General features: G+C 54.4%; 1 protein-coding gene across 2 annotated transcripts; it reads left to right on the plus strand.

The window, feature by feature from the left end:
- The first annotated feature begins 1,915 nt into the window (after positions 1 to 1,915).
- nomo (nodal modulator) lies at positions 1,916 to 19,325 on the plus strand. 2 transcript variants are annotated; one of them, XM_079238270.1, is made up of 31 exons: positions 1,916 to 2,142; positions 2,700 to 2,789; positions 2,875 to 2,920; positions 3,007 to 3,107; positions 3,679 to 3,785; positions 3,878 to 3,950; positions 6,327 to 6,479; positions 6,638 to 6,775; positions 7,060 to 7,149; positions 7,218 to 7,323; positions 7,400 to 7,550; positions 7,621 to 7,798; positions 10,864 to 11,005; positions 11,076 to 11,207; positions 11,376 to 11,512; positions 11,614 to 11,701; positions 11,793 to 11,856; positions 11,932 to 12,027; positions 12,096 to 12,317; positions 12,476 to 12,558; positions 13,495 to 13,654; positions 14,311 to 14,437; positions 14,650 to 14,763; positions 14,836 to 14,963; positions 15,075 to 15,216; positions 15,320 to 15,403; positions 17,986 to 18,096; positions 18,177 to 18,278; positions 18,384 to 18,503; positions 18,582 to 18,674; positions 18,795 to 19,325. In XM_079238270.1, exons 1-31 carry the CDS (start codon positions 1,987 to 1,989, stop codon positions 18,924 to 18,926), a joined length of 3,666 nt encoding a protein of 1,221 aa, XP_079094396.1. In that variant the 5' UTR covers positions 1,916 to 1,986; the 3' UTR covers positions 18,927 to 19,325. The 2 variants fall into 2 exon arrangements, with proteins under 2 accessions (XP_079094396.1, XP_079094397.1); XM_079238271.1 differs by lacking the exons at positions 1,916 to 2,142; positions 2,700 to 2,789; positions 2,875 to 2,920; positions 3,007 to 3,107 and adding an exon at positions 3,309 to 3,442.
- Positions 19,326 to 21,398: the final 2,073 nt, after the last annotated feature.

Here is a 21,398-nt window from a genome sequence, read left to right on the forward strand (position 1 = left end):
ATCGTTACCAAACTTCAAAATAAAATCCGGTTTCAAAATAAAAGTCCGTATGAACTGAGGTAAACAGTAAAGATAACTGCCAAGGGCAGGACACCTACATTGTTTGATATCCCTGTAAAAGATTCATTTTTATATCTTAGCATTCATATTACTAAAGATAGACAATCTAGAGCCAATTTGAATTTCTGTCCCCTGATTGATAAAGCTGAAATAGCTTTTAATCAGTGGTTACAAAGAGATTTGTCCCTAAAAGGCAGAGTTCTGATCACCAAGGCGGAAGGCATCTCTCATTTAACCTATGCTGCCCAGTCTCGACATGTGAACGACCCCTTCTGCAAATGTATCAATAAGATGTTATATCATTTCTTATGGAAAAACAAAATTACTACATCCGTAAATCTCTGGTTCTAAATTCATGTAACAAAGGAGGTTTGAACTTCACCAACTTTAATTCTCTCAATTGTACATTCAAAATAAACTGGATCAAACAATATTTAAAAAACCCCATTTCCATCTGGAACTTCATACCTCATGTTTTTTCACAGTTAGGTGGCCCAAAGTTCATTTTGTTCTGTAAAACACAGAAAATCCCAGTTAAAGTCTCCAACTTCCATCAGCAGGCTCTGTTGGTGTGGGCTTTGCTCTACAAGCACAACTTCTCTCCACAGAAATGTTATTTATGGAACAACTGCAACATTGTCTACAAGAATAAGTCTCTCTTTTATGACAACTGGTATTATTTCAGTCAGTCAGCTTTTTAACAAAGATGGTCCGCCATACAGTTATTCAGAATTCCTTGCCAAGTATCAGATCCCAGTGACTCCAAAATAATTCTCCATAGTTTTTATGCTGTGCCGTCTGGCCTCTGTATGTTATCCTGATCGGTCACCAGCTCTCCACCAGTATCAATATCACCTCCAGATCCAACTCAGCTCATGTTAGGTACAATATGTTTTTCTGCGTATAAAGGCTCCAATTCCCAAGTTAGATCCTTGCTTCAGGCTGAGCGTCTCTACTTCTTCTGTTATTTTTTACTCGAATAAACTGGACCAAAACATAGACTGGGAGAAAGTCTGGTCCCTACCCCAGGGGTTTTTATTAACAAACAAAGTGAAAGAAGTCTCATTTAAGTTACTCCACAGAGTTTATCCCACAAATGTACGTATGACTAAGTTTAATATAAATGTGGATGTGAAATGCTCTTGTAGTCTCCTGAGACTGTTTCACATTTGTTTTGGTCCTGTCAGTTCACATATAATCTCTGGAAAGAATGTATTCATTTATTATTGCTAATATTCTCCCTGATTTCTCCTTGCACTACAAAGATGGTATACTTGGGGTTTTTTTAGACCCAGTATGATTAATAATGATGCACTTTTTCCTGTGAATCTAATTTTATTTGTGGCCAAACATCACATTCATAAATGCAAGTTTACAAGAAAAACTCCACTGTTTTTGGTGCTAAAGACTGAACTGGAGCAGTATGTCTCAACTATCATTCCAATGCAAAACAGTAAGGTTGTTAAAAACAGTCAATATGTTCTCTGAGTTTAAGATATTTGTTTGAATAACCATAAGAAAAATAATGAATGGTAAATAAAGTATATCAATAATAATATGAATAATCTTGTGTTTTCCTTTTTGTGATGTTTTTATTTTTTATTTTTATTATTACTATTTTTTTGTTATTTTTATGTATCATGATTATTATTATTATTAATATGTTTTCTTATTCTCTCTGTTTGCTGTTCTCGCTTTATGCATCACGTTCTTGTGGCTGTATTCTTGTATTGATTATTCTCAATAAAGCTTTAAAAAAAAAGGGAAAAAAAGCGTGATGACAGCAGGAGGCAGCGTGATGACGATGACGGAGGGAGCGTGATGACGGAGGCAGCGTGATGATGATGACGGAGGGAGCGTGATGACGGAGGCAGCGTGCTGCGTCGCTCCGCTCTATGGTCGCTCCCGTCAGACACATCAGGCAACATGTTGAGGGTTACGATCCGGACGGACGTAGGAAGCCTTTGGATTTTCTTCTGTATCATAAACTCCCAGTTCCTGGCCGTGTCATCGGATGACATCGTGGTGGCGTGTGGCGGATTCGTTAAATCTGACGTTGAAATAAATTATTCTCTGATCGAGGTGAGTGCTAGCCGTTAGCCGGCTAATAGCTAACTGGTTTATCTAACTGGTTTAACTGGTTTAATCAAAGGCCAAAGGCTGGGCAGGTTGTGAATGAGAGTTTGAATGAAACCTCACAAAATGAGTTATTTATTTTTGATAAATAAAACCCTGAATTCTGTGTTTTAGTATCTGAAGGTGAAAACTACTGCATTTAGTTTGATGATGGTTGAGTTAATTTCCAGTGGGCTCATTTTCATATTTTATGTTTTTAAATAGGGGCATCTCTGACAGTTAATCTTAAATAAGTGATAAAGTGGCATGGCAGTGTCTCACGTGGCATTCCCCCCCTAATCCTAATATCTGTCGATGATGAAGACCTTAAATCTTAATCTCCTCATTGGAGGCTCCGGGAGATTACCATTTGGTCACTAATACAGGTCCCAACAGACTGCTGTTATTATTATCACTGTATGAGTTAACCCATAAGTTGGTGTTTGAATGTCAGACACACATTATACTCATTTGGTAGCTGTAAAAACCCGTCCTGCATGGGATTTCTCCTTCTTTTCCACCAGATTAAACTGTACACCAAACAAGGTTCATTGAAGTATCAGACAGACTGCGCTCCCATCAACGGTTACTTCATGATCCCTCTGTACGATAAGGTATGAAAGCCACCACGTGAGGATCTGAATTCCTTTTCCACCACACTGATTGTAATGCACAAGGCTGCCTTCTTTTCCTCCACAGGGAGATTTTGTCCTGAAAATCGAGCCCCCTCTAGGATGGAGCTTTGGTAAGACTCACCTCCTCACAATCCACAGTTTTATCATCCAGGTGTTGATACATAAAGACTGAATGCGATTATATTTGTTTCATCAGAACCGACCAGTGTCGACCTGCACGTGGATGGAGTCAGTGACATCTGCACGAAGGAAGAAGACATCAATTTTGTTTTCACTGGATTCTCTGTTTCTGGAACGGTGAGAACTGATTGGTTCCCAGCGGTGGCGTGTACACGCTGAAGCCTGAAGGACGAAACACTTTGCCCGAGTCACAGCCAAACCGGAAAGCTCAAAGAGAGCTGAGGATAGATGCGGATTGCTGGTAGATGTCTCCGGGTGGTTGTAAATGTGATCCATTCACTGCGGAAACAAAGTTATCCTGACAGTTCAGAGCTGCTCGGCTCTTTACAATAAGCTGTCTATCAGAGATGTACAAAGTACTGCTGCATCCTAGTCTTAAGAAGCACCACGCTGCGTTGGCCATCTTTTCCCCCTTCGTTCTTGACACATCTTTGTCCTCTTGCTTTTCTGTGGTGAGTGTGTGTATCCACATACTGGTGTGTGAGGTGGTGTGTAAAGGTGGCTGTGAAGTGCAGTTTATCAGCTCGGAAGCTGACCGCTTCACCGATATTCATATTAAATGTCACTGTGCAATCCGCACGAGTCAGAAAGTCACACAGTGCTACTTCAACGCCTTTGAGAAGGTTATTTTACTCCACATGAAAACAGTAAAGCTTTACCAGACACATTTCATATGTGTGTTTTCCAGGTTCTGAGTAAAGGCCATCTGCTGGGCCCTGCAGGAGTGGAAGTCAGGCTGAACCGAGCGGGAACGGAGGACAAGCTGCAGACTGTTTTCACACAGCCTGGAGGAAAGTAAGTGGCTGTTCTGTGACGTCTCAATGTGGCGTCTCTGCACAACTTGTGGAGTGGAAATTTTCAGACGTGTTTTCCTGCTGCTCACACAGGTACACTTTCTTCAGAGTGTTGCCTGGAAGTTACCATATCACAGCCTCCCACCCGTCTTGGACTTTGGAGCAGGTTTGTTTATCTGTCGTGCGACTTCTGAGCAAACCGACATGGTACACGCTGCTGGGAAGGGGCTCCTGTGGATTACTGAAGCAGTATTATCTTAAACGACGGCGTGTCCGAGCCTTGTGGCGACAAACATGTTAGAAACATGCCTTGTGGCGACAAACATGTTAGAAACATGCCTTGTGGCGACAAACATGTTAGAAACATGCCTTGTGGCTACAAACATGTTAGAAACATGCCTTGTGGCGACAAACATGTTAGAAACATGCCTTGTGGCGACAAACATGTTAGAAACATGCCTTGTGGCGACAAACATGTTAGAAACATGCCTTGTGGCGACAAACATGTTAGAAACATGCCTTGTGGCGACAAACATGTTAGAAACATGCCTTGTGGCGACAAACATGTTAGAAACATGCCTTGTGGCGACAAACATGTTAGAAACATGCCTTGTGGCGACAAACATGTTAGAAACATGCCTTGTGGCGACAAACATGTTAGAAACATGCCTTGTGGCGACAAACATGTTAGAAACATGCCTTGTGGCGACAAACATGTTAGAAACATGCCTTGTGGCGACAAACATGTTAGAAACATGCCTTGTGGCGACAAACATGTTAGAAACATGCCTTGTGGCGACAAACATGTTAGAAACATGCCTTGTGGCTACAAACATGTTAGAAACATGCCTTGTGGCTAGAAACATGTTAGAAACATGCCTTGTGGCTAGAAACATGTTAGAAACATGCCTTGTGGCGACAAACATGTTAGAAACATGCCTTGTGGCTAGAAACATGTTAGAAACATGCCTTGTGGCGACAAACATGTTAGAAACATCCCTTGTGGCTACAAACATGTTAGAAACATGCCTTGTGGCGACAAACATGTTAGAAACATGCCTTGTGGCGACAAACATGTTAGAAACATGCCTTGTGGCTACAAACATGTTAGAAACATGCCTTGTGGCTACAAACATGTTAGAAACATGCCTTGTGGCTACAAACATGTTAGAAACATGCCTTGTGGCGACAAACATGTTAGAAACATGCCTTGTGGCGACAAACATGTTAGAAACATGCCTTGTGGCGACAAACATGTTAGAAACATGCCTTGTGGCGACAAACATGTTAGAAACATGCCTTGTGGCTACAAACATGTTAGAAACATGCCTTGTGGCGACAAACATGTTAGAAACATGCCTTGTGGCGACAAACATGTTAGAAACATGCCTTGTGGCTAGAAACATGTTAGAAACATGCCTTGTGGCGACAAACATGTTAGAAACATGCCTTGTGGCGACAAACATGTTAGAAACATGCCTTGTGGCGACAAACATGTTAGAAACATGCCTTGTGGCTACAAACATGTTAGAAACATGCCTTGTGGCTAGAAACATGTTAGAAACATGCCTTGTGGCTAGAAACATGTTAGAAACATGCCTTGTGGCTAGAAACATGTTAGAAACATGCCTTGTGGCTACAAACATGTTAGAAACATGCCTTGTGGCTACAAACATGTTAGAAACATGCCTTGTGGCTACAAACATGTTAGAAACATGCCTTGTGGCTAGAAACATGTTAGAAACATGCCTTGTGGCTAGAAACATGCCTTGTGGCTAGAAACATGTTAGAAACATGCCTTGTGGCTAGAAACATGTTAGAAACATGCCTTGTGGCTACAAACATGTTAGAAACATGCCTTGTGGCTACAAACATGTTAGAAACATGCCTTGTGGCGACAAACATGTTAGAAACATGCCTTGTGGCTACAAACATGTTAGAAACATGCCTTGTGGCTACAAACATGTTAGAAACATGCCTTGTGGCTACAAACATGTTAGAAACATGCCTTGTGGCTACAAACATGTTAGAAACATGCCTTGTGGCTACAAACATGTTAGAAACATGCCTTGTGGCTACAAACATGTTAGAAACATGCCTTGTGGCTACAAACATGTTAGAAACATGCCTTGTGGCTACAAACATGTTAGAAACATGCCTTGTGGCTACAAACATGTTAGAAACATGCCTTGTGGCTACAAACATGTTAGAAACATGCCTTGTGGCGACAAACATGTTAGAAACATGCCTTGTGGCGACAAACATGTTAGAAACATGCCTTGTGGCTACAAACGTGATAGAAACTTAATATAATTGCATAAAATGTAACATAAATTCCAGTCGCTGCACCTGAAACCCGGTTCCATAATATGTCCAGATGCAGACGGCGTGTTCACATATCTCAACTCTGGTCGCAGGTTTCATAAACGGTAGAGAAATCTGTGTTTTGGACGACGGGCCGAATGGGAGAGAAATGTCCTGGTTTGGAGAGGTATCGGCTACGTGTGGACGAGGCCGGTAAAGCTTTGCTGTCTTCCTGCAGAGCACCACCTCCGTGCAGGTCTCCAACGCCAACGCCCCGGGCGCCAACCCTCTGGTGGTTGGAGGCTACGACGTGTCTGGGGAAGTTCGCAGTGATGGAGAGCCCATGAAGGAGGTCACCTTCCTTCTGTACTCGGCTGGAGTCAAGAAAGAGGTAAAGCAGCGTCATTCAGCAGCTGTGGACACAGCGAGGACATCGGTACTTCTGGAGGTTTCTAAGGGTCCAGATGTTTATCTCTGGTAGAGCTGATGATGATGTTTCCTTTTATACTCCCGTCACAGTGAGAAGAAACGATATGTTTCTATTTGCAGGACATCAGTGGGTGTAACACGTCCCCCGTGGAGGGGACCGACCCCAGGGACAACTCCCTCCGCTACCTGTGCAGCGCTCTGTCCAGGGACGACGGCAGCTTCGTCTTTCCCTCTCTGGCCAGCGGCGAGTACACCGTGGTAAGTCACAACCCACCAGGAGATCCCTCCTTCGGGTTATTCCCACTCAAGTTACTGTGGTAACAACAAGCAGCGTCTGCGAGGAACGGAGCAGCCAGCTCAGCAGCGGCTGAGAGCGTCGGCAGAAAACAGGCTCCACCTCCATCAGACTCGCCGTGTGTTTGAGCCTGGCACTACGAAGTGCAGGACGTTGCAGCGACGTGCAGGACCGTTGCCGGGGTCTTCAAGCTGCAACGAGACGTCAGGTCACCGCTCTAGGTGTAATTCTGTGTCCTCCACTCCAGGTGCCTTTCTACCGCGGGGAAAGGATCACTTTCGACGTCGCTCCTTCCAGGATGAATTTCAAGGTGGAACACAACAGCTTGAGACTTGAGGTAAAGAGTTAAACGTTGTTTGATGACGTAAAACGTTCCATCGTCTTCAACATGTTGTGTGTTTTCAGCCCGTCTTCCGTGTGATGGGCTTCTCTGTGACGGGCCGCGTTCTGAACAGCGCCGGTGGGGACGGTGTGCCCGACGCCACCGTCTCCCTCAACAACCAGATCAGAGGTAAGCGGACCAGAAGGCTGTCTTCTGCAACGTGATGGTTTCTGCCATGAACTCTTCCTGCCCCGTTGTCCTGCAGTCGTCAGCAAGGAGGACGGCTCCTTCCGGCTGGAGAACATGACGGCTGGAACCTACACCATCCGAGTCAACAAAGACCTCATGTTTTTCGAGCCAGTCACGGTGAAGATTGCTCCCAACACGCCTCAGCTTCCAGACATCATCACCGCAGGGTGGGTTGGCTTTCCCAGCAGGTACAGGTATGTGGTATGGTGATAGATCCCTAACGTGGCACCCCCACAGGTTCAGTGTATGTGGCCAGATCTCCATCAGTCGCCTGCCGGAGGGAATGAAGCAGCAGGGTCGCTACAAGGTGACTCTGACAAACCAGAACCAAGACCAGGCTTCCAGTCGGACCACCGAGTCGGACCCGCAGGGGGCTTTCTGCTTCCAGGCCAAACCTGGAGACTACAGCGTCCACGTGAGTCTCTAGAAGCTTCCGCTTGTTTTCCAGGTAAAACTGATCATATCTGTTTGTTCAGTGGAAAGAATTTATTTCAGTTTGGAAAAGTAAACTCAGACGTCTCGCAACAAAAAGCGTTTTGTCTGCCAGACAAAACGACAGAAACAGTGACAGAAACACGTAAAAATGGCCGACATAGATCAGCAGGACGACAGCCGACACGACTCAGTCGCTTCTGCTCTGAGTTCACTCACTCGTCCACGGTGATCCCAAATCCCAGGCCGCTAGCCACCAGGCCGCTAGCCGCCAGGTCGCCAGCCAGGCCGCTAGCCGCCAGGTCGCCAGCCAGGTCGCCAGCCGCCAGGCCGCTAGCCGCCAGGCCGCTAGCCGCCAGGTCGCCAGCCAGGCCGCTAGCCGCCAGGTCGCCAGCCAGGTCGCCAGCCGCCAGGCCGCTAGCCACCAGGCCGCTAGCCGCCAGGTCGCCAGCCAGGCCGCTAGCCGCCAGGTCGCCAGCCAGGTCGCCAGCCGCCAGGCCGCTAGCCGCCAGGCCGCTAGCCGCCAGGTCGCCAGCCAGGCCGCTAGCCGCCAGGTCGCCAGCCAGGTCGCCAGCCGCCAGGCCGCTAGCCGCCAGGTCGCCAGCCGCCAGGTCGCCAGCCGCCAGGTCACCAGCCGCTAGCCGCCAGGTCGCCAGCCAGGCCGCTAGCCGCCAGGTCGCCAGCCAGGCCGCTAGCCGCCAGGCCGCCAGCCGCCAGGTCGCCAGCCAGGCCGCTAGCCGCCAGGTCGCCAGCCGCCAGGTCACCAGCCGCTAGCCGCCAGGTCGCCAGCCAGGCCGCTAGCCGCCAGGCCGCTAGCCGCCAGGTCGCCAGCCAGGCCGCTAGCCGCCAGGCCGCCAGCCGCCAGGCCGCCAGCCGCTAGCCGCCAGGTCGCCAGCCGCCAGGTCGCCAGCCGCCAGGTCGCCAGCCGCCAGGCCGCTAGCCGCCAGGCCGCTAGCCGCCAGGTCGCCAGCCAGGCCGCTAGCCGCCAGGTCGCCAGCCAGGTCGCCAGCCGCCAGGCCGCTAGCCGCCAGGTCGCCAGCCGCCAGGTCGCCAGCCGCCAGGTCGCCAGCCGCCAGGTCACCAGCCGCTAGCCGCCAGGTCGCCAGCCAGGCCGCTAGCCGCCAGGTCGCCAGCCAGGCCGCTAGCCGCCAGGCCGCCAGCCGCCAGGTCGCCAGCCAGGCCGCTAGCCGCCAGGTCGCCAGCCGCCAGGTCACCAGCCGCTAGCCGCCAGGTCGCCAGCCAGGCCGCTAGCCGCCAGGCCGCTAGCCGCCAGGTCGCCAGCCAGGCCGCTAGCCGCCAGGCCGCCAGCCGCCAGGCCGCCAGCCGCCAGCCGCCAGGTCGCCAGCCGCCAGGTCGCCAGCCGCCAGGTCGCCAGCCGCCAGGTCGCCAGCCGCCAGGTCGCCAGCCAGGCCGCTAGCCGCCAGGCCGCTAGCCGCCAGGTCGCCAGCCAGGCCGCTAGCCGCCAGGTCGCCAGCCACCAGGTCGCCAGCCGCCAGGTCACCAGCCGCTAGCCGCCAGGTCGCCAGCCAGGCCGCTAGCCGCCAGGTCGCCAGCCAGGCCGCTAGCCGCCAGGCCGCCAGCCGCCAGGTCGCCAGCCAGGCCGCTAGCCGCCAGGTCGCCAGCCGCCAGGTCACCAGCCGCTAGCCGCCAGGTCGCCAGCCAGGCCGCTAGCCGCCAGGCCGCTAGCCGCCAGGTCGCCAGCCAGGCCGCTAGCCGCCAGGCCGCCAGCCGCCAGGCCGCCAGCCAGGTCACCAGCCACTAGCAGCCAGGTCACCAGCCGCTAGCCGCCGGGCCGCTAGCCGCCAGGTCGCCAGCCAGGCTGCTAGCCACCAGGTTGCCAGCCAGGTCGCCAGGCCGCTAGCCACCAGGCCGCTAGCCGCCAGGTCGCCAGCCAGGTTGCCGGCCGCCAGGTCGCTAGCCGCCAGGTCGCCAGCCGCCAGGCCGCCAGCCGCCAGGCCGCCAGGTCGCCAGCCGCCAGGTCGCCAGCCAGGCCGCCAGGTCGCCAGCCGCCAGGTCGCCAGCCGCCAGGTCGCCAGCCAGGTCACCAGCCGCCAGGCCGCTAGCCGCCAGGTCGCCAGCCAGGTCGCCAGCCGCCAGGCCGCTAGCCGCCAGGTCGCCAGCCGCCAGGTCGCCAGCCAGGTCACCAGCCGCCAGGCCGCTAGCCGCCAGGCCGCTAGCCGCCAGGTCGCCAGCCAGGCCGCTAGCCGCCAGGTCGCCAGCCAGGTCACCAGCCGCCAGGCCGCTAGCCGCCAGGTCGCCGGTCGCCAGCCAGGTCACCAGCCGCCAGGCCGCTAGCCGCCAGGCCGCTAGCCGCCAGGTCGCCAGCCAGGCCGCTAGCCGCCAGGTCGCCAGCCAGGTCACCAGCCGCCAGGCCGCTAGCCGCCAGGTCGCCAGCCAGGCCGCTAGCCGCCAGGTCGCCAGCCAGGCCGCTAGCCGCCAGGTCGCCAGCCGCCAGGTCGCCAGCCGCCAGGTCGCCAGGCCGCCAGCCGCCAGGTCGCCAGCCAGGCCGCTAGCCGCCAGGTCGCCAGCCGCCTAGCCGCCAGCCGCCTAGCCGCCAGCCGCCAGGCCGCCAGGTCGCCAGCCGCCAGGTCGCCAGCCGCCAGGTCGCCAGCCGCCAGGCCGCTAGCCGCCAGGCCGCCAGCCAGGCCGCTAGCCGCCAGGTCGCCAGCCAGGTCACCAGCCGCCAGGCCGCTAGCCGCCAGGTCGCCAGCCAGGCCGCTAGCCGCCAGGCTGCTAGCTGCGTTTCATTTCTAGACGATTTAAAGTGCTTCATATGAAAAGCATCACAGTTGGTGTAAAATCCGTTTTAAAAAGGAGATGAAATGACGTCCTCTGGATGGTCAGTTTTATCTTCCTGAACAAAGACTGAATTCCAGGCGTCGCCACGGCGTCCTGCTGTGGCGTTCAGCCATTGAACAGCTGGGTTCAATGGTTGAAGCGTCAGTGGAAACCTTTCTGACTCCTGCAACGTTGCTTGACAGATAAAACTGCTGCAGGTCTGCTGGTGAGGTGAAACTCGCCATGCTGACCTTCCCTCCATGTGTCCAGGTGTCTCTTCCTGAAGCAGAAACCAAAGCAGGTCTGGCTCTGCAGCCTCGGGCTCTCCAGGTCTCCCTGGTGGACCAGCCCCTCACAGACCTGCTCTTCACCCAGTTCATGGCCTCCGTGTCTGGAAAAGTCTTCTGCCTCTGTAAGGACTTGATCATTCGCCTTTCTCTGTGTCTTGGGTCATTTGCTGATATCTCCATGTGAACCTGCAGCTTCCTGCGACGAGCTGTCGGTTACTCTGCAGCCGGTGAGTCGGCAGGGAGACAGGAGGACGGCCGCTTTGTCCGGCAGCAGCGACGTCCTCGACTTCTCTCTTGACAACGTTTTGCCTGGAAAATACAAAGGTTATACATGATTTACTTCCTTTTCCCTGTGTTAGAAGTTATCACTACTTCTGTCACAGTAAAGTGTTGTAAAGCTCTGATCGCACGGCGTCTCTGATAGACCGAGACAGTTTTCAGCCGAGGAAACGTTGAGGTGAGCTGACGATCTCTCCCATCTCGTCCCGCCAGCTGGCATTTCCCACGAGGAGTGGTGCTGGAAGCACAAGTCTGTGGAGGTGGAGGTGGTCGACTCGGACGTCCTGGGGGTGGAGTTCAGACAGATCGGATACATCCTGCGCTGCTCCCTCTCCCACGCCATCACTTTGGTCAGTCGTCACCTCCGTCCCGCCGGTCTACTTTCTAAGCAGACGAAAGCCTTCCAGGGTCATTATTATCACACGTTAACTGCGTCAGTTCTTCCCTGCAGGAATTCTTCCAAGATGGCAGCAAACCTGAGAACGTTGGCGTGTACAACCTCTCCAAGGGAGTCAACCGCTTCTGTTTGTCCAAACCCGGTGAGTTTCATGCGCTCTGATCTCCTGGGAATGTTTGGAGTGTTGAAAGGTTCGTGTCGGAGATAATAATGCTGTGAAACGGCTTGTCCAGGTGTTTACAAGGTCACGCCGCGCTCCTGCCATCAGTTTGAGCAGGACTTCTACACCTACGACACGTAAGTCCTGAGGTGGGCATCTATTCCAGGGTTACAGTAAAGTCATCCTGACTCTGAGCAACCTGTGTGCAACAGCTCGGCCCCCAGCATCCTAACCCTCACGGCGGTGCGGCATCACATGACAGGACTCATCACCACCAACAAGATTCTAGACGTCACGGTCACGATCAAGTAAATACGACTCTGTTCCGACCAGGAAAGCTGCTTGGAGCTATTCACAGGATCTTGTCCCCCGTCAGATCATCCATCGAGAGCGAGCCGGCGCTGGTTCTGGGACCCCTACGCAGCCTGGAGGAGCAGCGGCAGGAGCAGCAGCTGCAGGAGATTCAGCTGCGCCGCCAGGAACGAGAGCGCCGCCAAGCCGGGGAGGAAGGAGGCGCCAAAGACGACAGCCCTCCGGTCCAGGAGAAGGCAGATGAGCTGGCGGGCCCGTTCCACTACGAGTTCTCCTACTGGGCCAGGTGGGTTGTGCCGCCTCCCTGCAGCAGAAAGGCCTCAGGTTGCGTAACGGCCTCTTCAACCTGCTCCACACTTCCCATCAACTTATTTAGTGGCTGTGGACCAGCCAGCTTAGATAAAGATGTGGAACATGGTTAACATGTCCAGTGTGTCTGCACAGGGCTGGTGAGAAGATCACAGTGACCCCTTCCTCCAAAGAGCTGCTGTTTTACCCCCCTGAAGTAGAAGCAACAATCACAGGAGGTAGGAACCTTTTCCCCCTCTGCAACATCGTGTCGGTGAGATGCTTCTGTCTTTGAATCTGGCTTAAAGTGGCTGACAGGTTGCAAAAGTCTCTGTGGAGATACAATCCTCAGATCCAGAGATGGGCTCAACGTCTGCCGAACTCCCCAACCCCCGAACCCCAACCCTAACCCTCCCAACCCAACCCCCTAAACCCAACCCAGCCCCCGAACCCCAACCCTCACCCTCCCAACCCAACCCCTGAACCCCGACCCTAACCCTCCCAACCCAACCCCCTAAACCCAACCCAACCCCTGAACCCCAACCCTCACCCTCCCAACCCAACCCCTGAACCCCAACCCTAACCCTCCCAACCCAACCCCCTAAACCCAACCCAGCCCCCGAACCCCAACCCTCACCCTCCCAACCCAACCCCCGAACCCCAACCCTAACCCTCCCAACCCAACCCCCTAAACCCAACCCAGCCCCCAAACCCCAACCCTCACCCTCCCAACCCAACCCCTGAACCCCAACCCTCACCCTCCCAACCCCCTAAACCCAACCCTAACCCTCCCAACCCAACCCCTGAACCCCAACACTAACCCTCCCAACCCAACCCCCTAAACCCAACCCAGCCCCCGAACCCCAACCCTCACCCTCCCAACCCAACCCCTGAACCCCGACCCTAACCCTCCCAACCCAACCCCCTAAACCCAACCCAGCCCCCGAACCCCAACCCTAACCCTCCCAACCCAACCCCTGAACCCCAACACTAACCCTCCCAACCCAACCCCCCAACCCAGCCCCCGAACCCTCCCAACCCAACCCCTGAACCCCAACCCTAACCCTCCCAACCAAACCCCAAACCCAACCCTAACCCTCCCAACCAACCCCCAAACCCCAACCCAGCCCCCGAACCCCAACCCAACCCCCCTAACCCCCTCTCCCTCTCCACAGAATCATGTCCAGGCCGGCTGGTGGACATCGTTGGCCGTGCAGGTCTGTTTTTGGAGGGGAAGGTGTTACCAGAGCTGCAGGGTGTGGAGATATCCATCACGGAGAGAGGAGCTGCTGCACCACTTGTTTCCATGGCAACCGATGAGTCGGGAGCCTACAGGTAGGAGAATCCGGGTGTAAGAGTTCTGAGCCTGTTTTATTCGGCTGATGCCGGGTAGAAGCAGGTCCAGGTGGGGTCGGCGTACTCCAAGTGCCTCCACTGGACGTGTGCACGACGCTCTGAGCAGAAAGATGATTGTAGATTTGCACGAATGTCTCCACGCCATCGCTAAACAGCAAAGTCAGAAAATTGCAAGTCGCTGAGTGGATCGGCGATGTCTGGATGCTGCTGGGTTACCACAGCGACCAGTGGGAGGCACCTTCCTCACCGCTGAAGCCAGCCGAGGTTGGCTGCCTCAGCATCCAGGTTAGAAACCTGGAAACACTCGTTCCAGCAGGCTGAAGGAGCCAAGTCCCGACTTTAACCCTGTTAGCATGACGGACCGTAACACACCAGCAACTGTCAGCGGTCTGCACCAGTTCAGCCTGTAGACGAGAAGTTTCCAACCAGCACCCTGGAGGCCTGTAGGTCTGGCAAACCCGAAGCCTGAAGTCGTGTGTTGTTGAGGAGGCTGGAAGCTCCGGATCTTCTGAAGAGAGTCCGGACCGTAAACCAGCAGGCTGAAGCATCATGTTTGCACATTCCTCTAAACCAGTTCTTCTGCTGAATGCAAACTCTAAGCCGTTATTTAAACATGTGTCCTCTCCGTCCGTCAGCGTCGGGCCGCTGCACAGCGACCGGCAGTACCACATCAGTGCCAGTAAAGAGGGATTCGTGCTGAGTCCTGTGGAGGGAACCCAGGGAGATTTCAAGGCCTTCGCTCTGGCCGGTGTCACCTTCAAGGTACACGTGAGCGTCGTGCTGTTTTTTGTGACGTGTAGTTGGAAGTGTTCCAGCCGCTCATGCTTTGTTCTGCATCCAGCTGCTGCACCAGCAGGACGACAGCAGCAGTTTGCAGAACATCGAGGTGTCGCTTTCACTCGCACATCCTCTGACTGAAACGTTACAAACTGCCAGTCTGAGCCACGCAGCAACACATTGTCTGTCTGCTGTAGATCCAGTCTGAAGACGGCCAGCCCCTGGCCGGCGTCCTGCTGTCCCTCAGTGGAGGACATTTTCGTTCCAACCTTTTGACCCAGGACACCGGCCTCCTGACCTTCAGCAACCTGGTAAGAAAGCAGCCATCCAACCCTAACCCTAACGACCCAGTAAGCATAGTTTAGACTGTCGTCTCTCTGCAGAGTCCTGGTCAGTACTACTTCAAGCCCATGATGAAGGAGTTCCGCTTCGAGCCGGCATCTCAGATGATCACAGTGGAGGAGGGTCAGAACCTGAGTATTGATGTAACTGGTATTAAGACGGCATACAGGTAAGGAATGTGTCTCTGTATGACACAGCCGACGCTGCTGTAAAGGAACAGACGAGCTCTACGTTTGCCTGTCGTCCGTCAACATTGTGGTTTTGTGCTTCTCATCATCAGCTGCTACGGAGCCGTGCAGTCCCTGAGCGGGGATGCAGAGAGGGATGTGGCTGTGGAGGCGGTGGGGCAGGGAGGGTGCAGCCTCTACAGCGAGGACACCGTCACCGATGAGGAGGGTCGGTTCAGGCTCAGGGGTCTGCTGGTGAGAGCATTTACGCCGCGTTTACACCGTGACCAGGCTGCGTTGCAGCCGGCACCATCTGAATATGATTCTATTTAATCTCTTCTTGATGCTTTTCCTGCAGCCGGGTTGCAAATACCTGATTCAGCTTCGAGCTGAAGGCAACGACCACATAGAGAGAGCTTTGCCTCAGCACAGAGCTGTAGAGGTGGGTAACGGCGTGTCACCGTCCTCTGCCTGCTGTCTCACAAACACCGATATCTGGCTGCTGATCAACACCGAGACAAGCACCTCCCTGCACACACCCATTCATCTTCTGCGAGGTAGCGGTTGAGGTAGTGACGAGGTAGCCGGCGAGGTAGTGACGAGACAGGCGGCGAGGTAGTGGCGAGGTAGTGACGAGGTAGGCGGCGAGGTAGTGGCGCGGTAGTGACGAGGTAGCCGGCGAGGTAGTGGCGCGGTAGTGACGAGGTAGCCGGCGAGGTAGTGACGAGGTAGGCGGCGAGGTAGTGACGAGACAGGCGGCGAGGTAGTGGCGAGGTAGTGACGAGGTAGGCGGCGAGTTAGTGACGAGGTAGCCGGCGAGGTAGTGACGAGGTAGCCGGCGAGGTAGTGACGAGGTAGGCGGCGAGGTAGTGACGAAAACAGGCGGCGAGGTAGTGGCGAGGTAGTGACGAGGTAGGCGGCGAGTTAGTGACGAGGTAGCCGGCGAGGTAGTGACGAGGTAGCCGGCGCTGTAGTGGCGAGGTAGTGACGAGGTAGGCGGCGAGTTAGTGACGAGGTAGCCGGCGAGGTAGTGACGAGGTAGCCGGCGCTGTAGTGGCGAGGTAGCCGGCGAGGTAGTGACGAGGTAGCCGGCGAGGTAGTGGCGAGGTAGTGACGAGGTAGCCGGCGAGGTAGTGGCGCGGTAGTGACGAGGTAGCCGGCGAGGTAGTGACGAGGTAGCCGGCGAGGTAGTGACGAGGTAGCCGGCGCTGTAGTGGCGAGGTAGCCGGCGAGGTAGTGGCGCGGTAGTGACGAGGTAGTGACGAGGTAGCCGGCGAGGTAGTGGCGCGGTAGTGACGAGGTAGCCGGCGAGGTAGTGGCGCGGTAGTGACGAGGTAGCCGGCGAGGTAGTGACGAGGTAGCCGGCGAGGTAGTGACGAGGTAGCCGGCGCTGTAGTGGCGAGGTAGCCGGCGAGGTAGTGGCGCGGTAGTGACGAGGTAGGCGGCGAGTTAGTGACGAGGTAGGCGGCGAGGTAGTGACGAGGTAGCCGGCGCTGTAGTGGCGAGGTAGTGACGAGGTAGGCGGCGAGTTAGTGACGAGGTAGCCGGCGAGGTAGTGACGAGGTAGCCGGCGCTGTAGTGGCGAGGTAGCCGGCGAGGTAGTGGCGAGGTAGTGACGAGGTAGCCGGCGAGGTAGTGGCGAGGTAGTGACGAGGTAGCCGGCGAGGTAGTGGCGCGGTAGTGACGAGGTAGCCGGCGAGGTAGTGACGAGGTAGCCGGCGAGGTAGTGACGAGGTAGCCGGCGCTGTAGTGGCGAGGTAGCCGGCGAGGTAGTGGCGCGGTAGTGACGAGGTAGCCGGCGAGGTAGTGACGAGGTAGCCGGCGAGGTAGTGGCGAGGTAGTGACGAGGTAGCCGGCGAGGTAGTGACGAGGTAGCCGGCGCTGTAGTGGCGAGGTAGGCGGCGAGGTAGTGGCGCGGTAGTGACGAGGTAGCCGGCGAGGTAGTGACGAGGTAGCCGGCGAGGTAGTGGCGAGGTAGTGACGAGGTAGCCGGCGAGGTAGTGGCGCGGTAGTGACGAGGTAGCCGGCGAGGTAGTGACGAGGTAGCCGGCGAGGTAGTGACGAGGTAGCCGGCGCTGTAGTGGCGAGGTAGCCGGCGAGGTAGTGGCGAGGTAGTGACGAGGTAGCCGGCGAGGTAGTGGCGCGGTAGTGACGAGGTAGCCGGCGAGGTAGTGACGAGGTAGCCGGCGCTGTAGTGGCGAGGTAGCCGGCGAGGTAGTGGCGAGGTAGTGGCGCGGTAGTGACGAGGTAGCCGGCGAGGTAGTGACGAGGTAGCCGGCGAGGTAGTGACGAGGTAGCCGGCGAGGTAGTGGCGAGGTAGTGACGAGGTAGCCGGCGAGGTAGTGGCGCGGTAGTGACGAGGTAGCCGGCGAGGTAGTGACGAGGTAGCCGGCGAGGTAGTGACGAGGTAGCCGGCGCTGTAGTGACGAGGTAGCCGGCGAGGTAGTGACGAGGTAGGCGGCGAGGTAGTGGCGAGGTAGTGACGAGGTAGCCGGCGAGGTAGTGACGAGGTAGCCGGCGCTGTAGTGGCGAGGTAGCCCGCGAGGTACCGGCGAGTCGCCGTATGAAACATGGCGCCGTGGTTGCGGAACTGAATATAAAAGCATTGAAACGTTTGAAACAAAGCAACGCGCCGCTTGTTTCTTCTTCTCTGAGAACGTTGGTGCGTTCTGCGGTCGTTTCCACGGCAGGACTCGTGCTACAGACCTGCAGTCAGCCTCTGGTTTCCTGCCGTGATGCTGAGGTATCTGCAGCGAGCGTGGGATGAGAAGATGACACGTTACTGTGAGTGACTTTACCTGGCAGATAACATGCAGTGTCCGTATGACGGCAGATGTAGCGGCGTGAGCAGCTGCCGTCGTGTTGGAACAACTTGCATCACATGATTCCTCACAGTTTCAGCTCGCCCTCTAACCGTCCTGCAAGGCGGGAAATTCCACTGATCTCCCGTGTGATTGGACCTCTCCGCTGCTGAGCGGCGTTACATTAGCTGGCAGTTTGTGTTCAGCTCTGCTTCCTCCTCAGGTTGGCAGCAGCGACATTGAAGGAGTCAACATCATCGCTTTCAGGCAGATCAATCAGTTCGACCTCAGTGGGAACATCATCACGTCTCCTGAACACCTGCCAACATTGTCGGTAGGACGTCTCCTTCTGCTCAACTTCTCTGCCTGGTTACCTGTCAGGAACAACCACTGTCCAACCTCCTTGTTATCCAGGTGAAACTGTACAAGAGTGAAAATCTGGACAATCCGATCAACAGCGTGTCTCTGGGACAGTCGCTCTTCTTCCACTTCCCTCCGCTGGACCGGGACGGCGAGGTCTCTGGACGCTGCTTGTAGCATGACATGACAGCTTGAAGCTCAATGGGAAAGTTGTTGCCATGGTTTCTGCTGCCGTCACATGTCGCCTGTTGTGTCCTGCAGAACTACGTGCTGATGCTGTACTCCACGTTGTCGCGCTCCCAGTACGAGTACACTCTGCCTCAGGTCTCCTTCACCTCCGCCGGCTACCACAAGCACGTTACGCTCACCTTCAACCCCACCGTAAGATACGCGGATGTTTGTGTTTTTATGAGTTTGTCTTTAAAAGGTGTGATGATGGAGCGTGTGTGTTTCCTGCAGCGCAAAGTGCCCGACCAGGATGTTGCACAAGGCTCCTACGTGGCCCTGCCGCTCACCTTACTGCTGCTGCTGGCGGCGTACAACCACGAGAAGGTACCGGCTAACCCAGACCAAGTTGTCCTGCTTCCTGTCGATGGAGACTCGGCCCGACCCGGCATCACTTGCACGGTCGTTGTGAATTGTCGCCATTTATTTGTCCGTCCTGTTTCGCAGGTGTTTCCGCTCGTGCTGCAGCTGTTCAACCGCATCCAGGGAGTAAGGAGCATGGCCCAGACCAGCAGCGACGGCGCCGCTTTGGATGAAGTCAAACGTCAGGCAAAGAGACAGAAGGCGCGGCGTACGTGAGACGCTGCTCACAGCTTCCTACGCCACACTGAGCGCCAGCAGCCGCGACCCGGGCCTCAGAGACCACCATCAGAGCTGCGTGTTTCAGTGTGGAACCCGGCAGACCACCCGACACGTGGCATCTTTCCTTTGGACTTCCAGCTGGCCTTTTATACATCTATTACTTTCAGTCATGTCCCAGATTCCCCTTAATGTTAGAAGAAGTTTTATACGTTTATAATACGGTCGGCTGATTCCGCTACGCCAGTCTCCACCGCTGGGGTCGGGTCAGAACATCCGCCGCTGTTAAAGCGCCACCAGAAACACTGGAACGTCCCGTTCTCTGTTTGCTGCAGGCAGCCAGAGACATTTAATCACTGCGTTGTTTTCTGATGTAGGACCACATCGGTGTGTTGGCTCAGGAAGGAAGGGGGGTTTGCGGGGGGGGGGGGGGGGGGGGGGGGATTGATAGCTGATTAATTTATTAACATGTTTGATCAGATGTGAATGATTACTTAGTCGTTTTGGATTTACTCACAACCTCGAGCGAAACCAGGAGAGAGCTGCGATTTTACAAGTTCCGCGTTCAGACACGGAACGCCGTGGAGACGTGGAGATTGTTTTTCTGTCAACCTGTTTTCGACTAAATAAAGTTTGAGTGGAAGGATGGAGAGTGTTCATGGCTTTGCTTGGCGGTGCCGCTCCATGAAGGAAAATCATCGGATATTTCTGGTCACACGGTTCATCCTTGTCACATGATCAGAGGTGCACGGCGACAATGTGCTCCCACCGTAGGCACCGATGTTTGTCTTTAAAGTGGTGCTATGATGGTATTTTAAGTTTTCTGAGCTTTCTACAGTGTTAAAGTGTTGAATCCTCATCAGACATGTGAACGACTGTTTTTTATCACCTAAACGCATGTTTGAGTTTGAGTTTGAGTTCCAGCACGCTCTCCGTTCGGTTTCCATGGCAACGAAAAACGCGTGGTTTTAGAGAGTTTTTTCTACGTGGAAATCCTTGTGACGTCCCGGGGGATAAGGTTGGGTGATTGGTTACCTTCTACTGGTTAACAAGGACATGTACAAATACATCAGGCGGGTGGAAAACGTGGGATAAAGTTATTTCCAACGATGGCTGGTGAGTTTACCAAAGAGAGACATCCTGCTGCATTCGTTGCTGTGGGTTGCTGTTTTCCACTTCGTTTTCAGGCTCTGATTCAGGTTCCAACATGTAGGGCTGTATGCTATGTGTTGACATTGTAGTTTGTTTTTTTATTGAGTTCATATGAGCCTAATCCTTCTGTTTATGAGACGTTACAATGACGGTGAAAGCAGGTGCGGTGCGCGCTCCCGATGTAGTGCGGTGGCGGGAGGCGGGGCTTAATGCAGAAGAGTCTCAATCCACTCGTTTTGCCCGCAGGCTGATCTGACAGCCTACGGAGAGGGTCGGTCTGAAGTAAATAAAGCCATTGGTGACAATAACTCCATCAATCCCAGCCCTTCTGGGCTCAGAAATAAAAATAAATTAGCCTGAAATGCACAGAATAGTTCCACTTTAAGTTCCTCTGCAGGAATGTTTATAATTGCTGCATGTTGTTATTTATTCAACATTTCCACATCAGAACGGACAATTACAATAAAATGAATAAAAGTAATTGGAGCATCACGGGGCAGAACCGTCAGTAATCGGAGTAATCACCGATGGTCTGAAGCTGGTTGACCTTGATACACCTAAATGAGACGTTCTTCCAGCTGGGTTTGGATCAACTGGGCTCCTCTGGAGCCAGGCCTGGAGGTGGGGTACGAGAGCGAGCGTCTGGTGGCCGGGCCTTCGCCCATGGGGCCCGGTCGGGCTCAGCCCGAAAGGGTTACATGGGCCCCACCTCCCGTGGGCTCACCATCTGCGGGAGGAGCCGTAGGGGTCGGGTGCAGTGTGAGCTGGGGGGCAGCAAGGGGCGGGTAACCTGGCGGTCCGATCCCCGGCTGCAGAAGCTGGCTCTAGGGACGTGGAACGTCACCTCTCTGGTGGGGAAGGAGCCTGAGCTTGTGCGCGAGGTTGAGCGGTTCCGGCTAGATATAGTTGGACTCACCTCGACGCATGGCTTGGGCTCTGGAACCAGAACCCTCGAGAGGGGCTGGACCTTCTTCCACTCTGGAGTTGCTCATGGTGAGAGGCGCCGAGCAGGTGTGGGCATTCTCATCAGCCCCCAGCTTGGTGCCTGCACGTTGGGGTTTACCCCGGTGGATGAAAGGGTAGTTTCCCTCCGCCTCCGGGTGGGGGGACGGGTCCTGACTGTTGTCTGTGCTTATGCACCGAACAGCAGTTCAGAGTACCCACCCTTTCTGGAGTCCTTGGAGGGAGTGGTGGAGGGTGCTCCTTCTGGGGACTCCATTGTTCTGCTGGGGGACTTCAATGCTCACGTGGGCAATGACAGTGAGACCTGGAGGGGAGTGATTGGGAGGCATGGTCCCCCCCCCCTGAACCCAAATGGTG

The sequence above is a fragment of the Telmatherina bonti genome, assembly GCF_933228915.1.
Source record: "Telmatherina bonti genome assembly, chromosome: 3".
NCBI classification, from domain to species: domain Eukaryota; kingdom Metazoa; phylum Chordata; class Actinopteri; order Atheriniformes; family Telmatherinidae; genus Telmatherina; species Telmatherina bonti.

Excerpts from the sequence above, each read along its gene's own strand:
- nomo (XM_079238270.1), top strand. The coding sequence starts at position 1,987 with ATGTTGAGGGTTACGATCCGGACGGACGTAGGAAGCCTTTGGATTTTC. Across the intron at positions 12,028-12,095 it reads GACGTCACGGTCACGATCAA|ATCATCCATCGAGAGCGAGC; the intron begins GTAAATACGACT and ends GTCCCCCGTCAG. Across the intron at positions 18,097-18,176 it reads AACACCTGCCAACATTGTCG|GTGAAACTGTACAAGAGTGA; the intron begins GTAGGACGTCTC and ends CTTGTTATCCAG.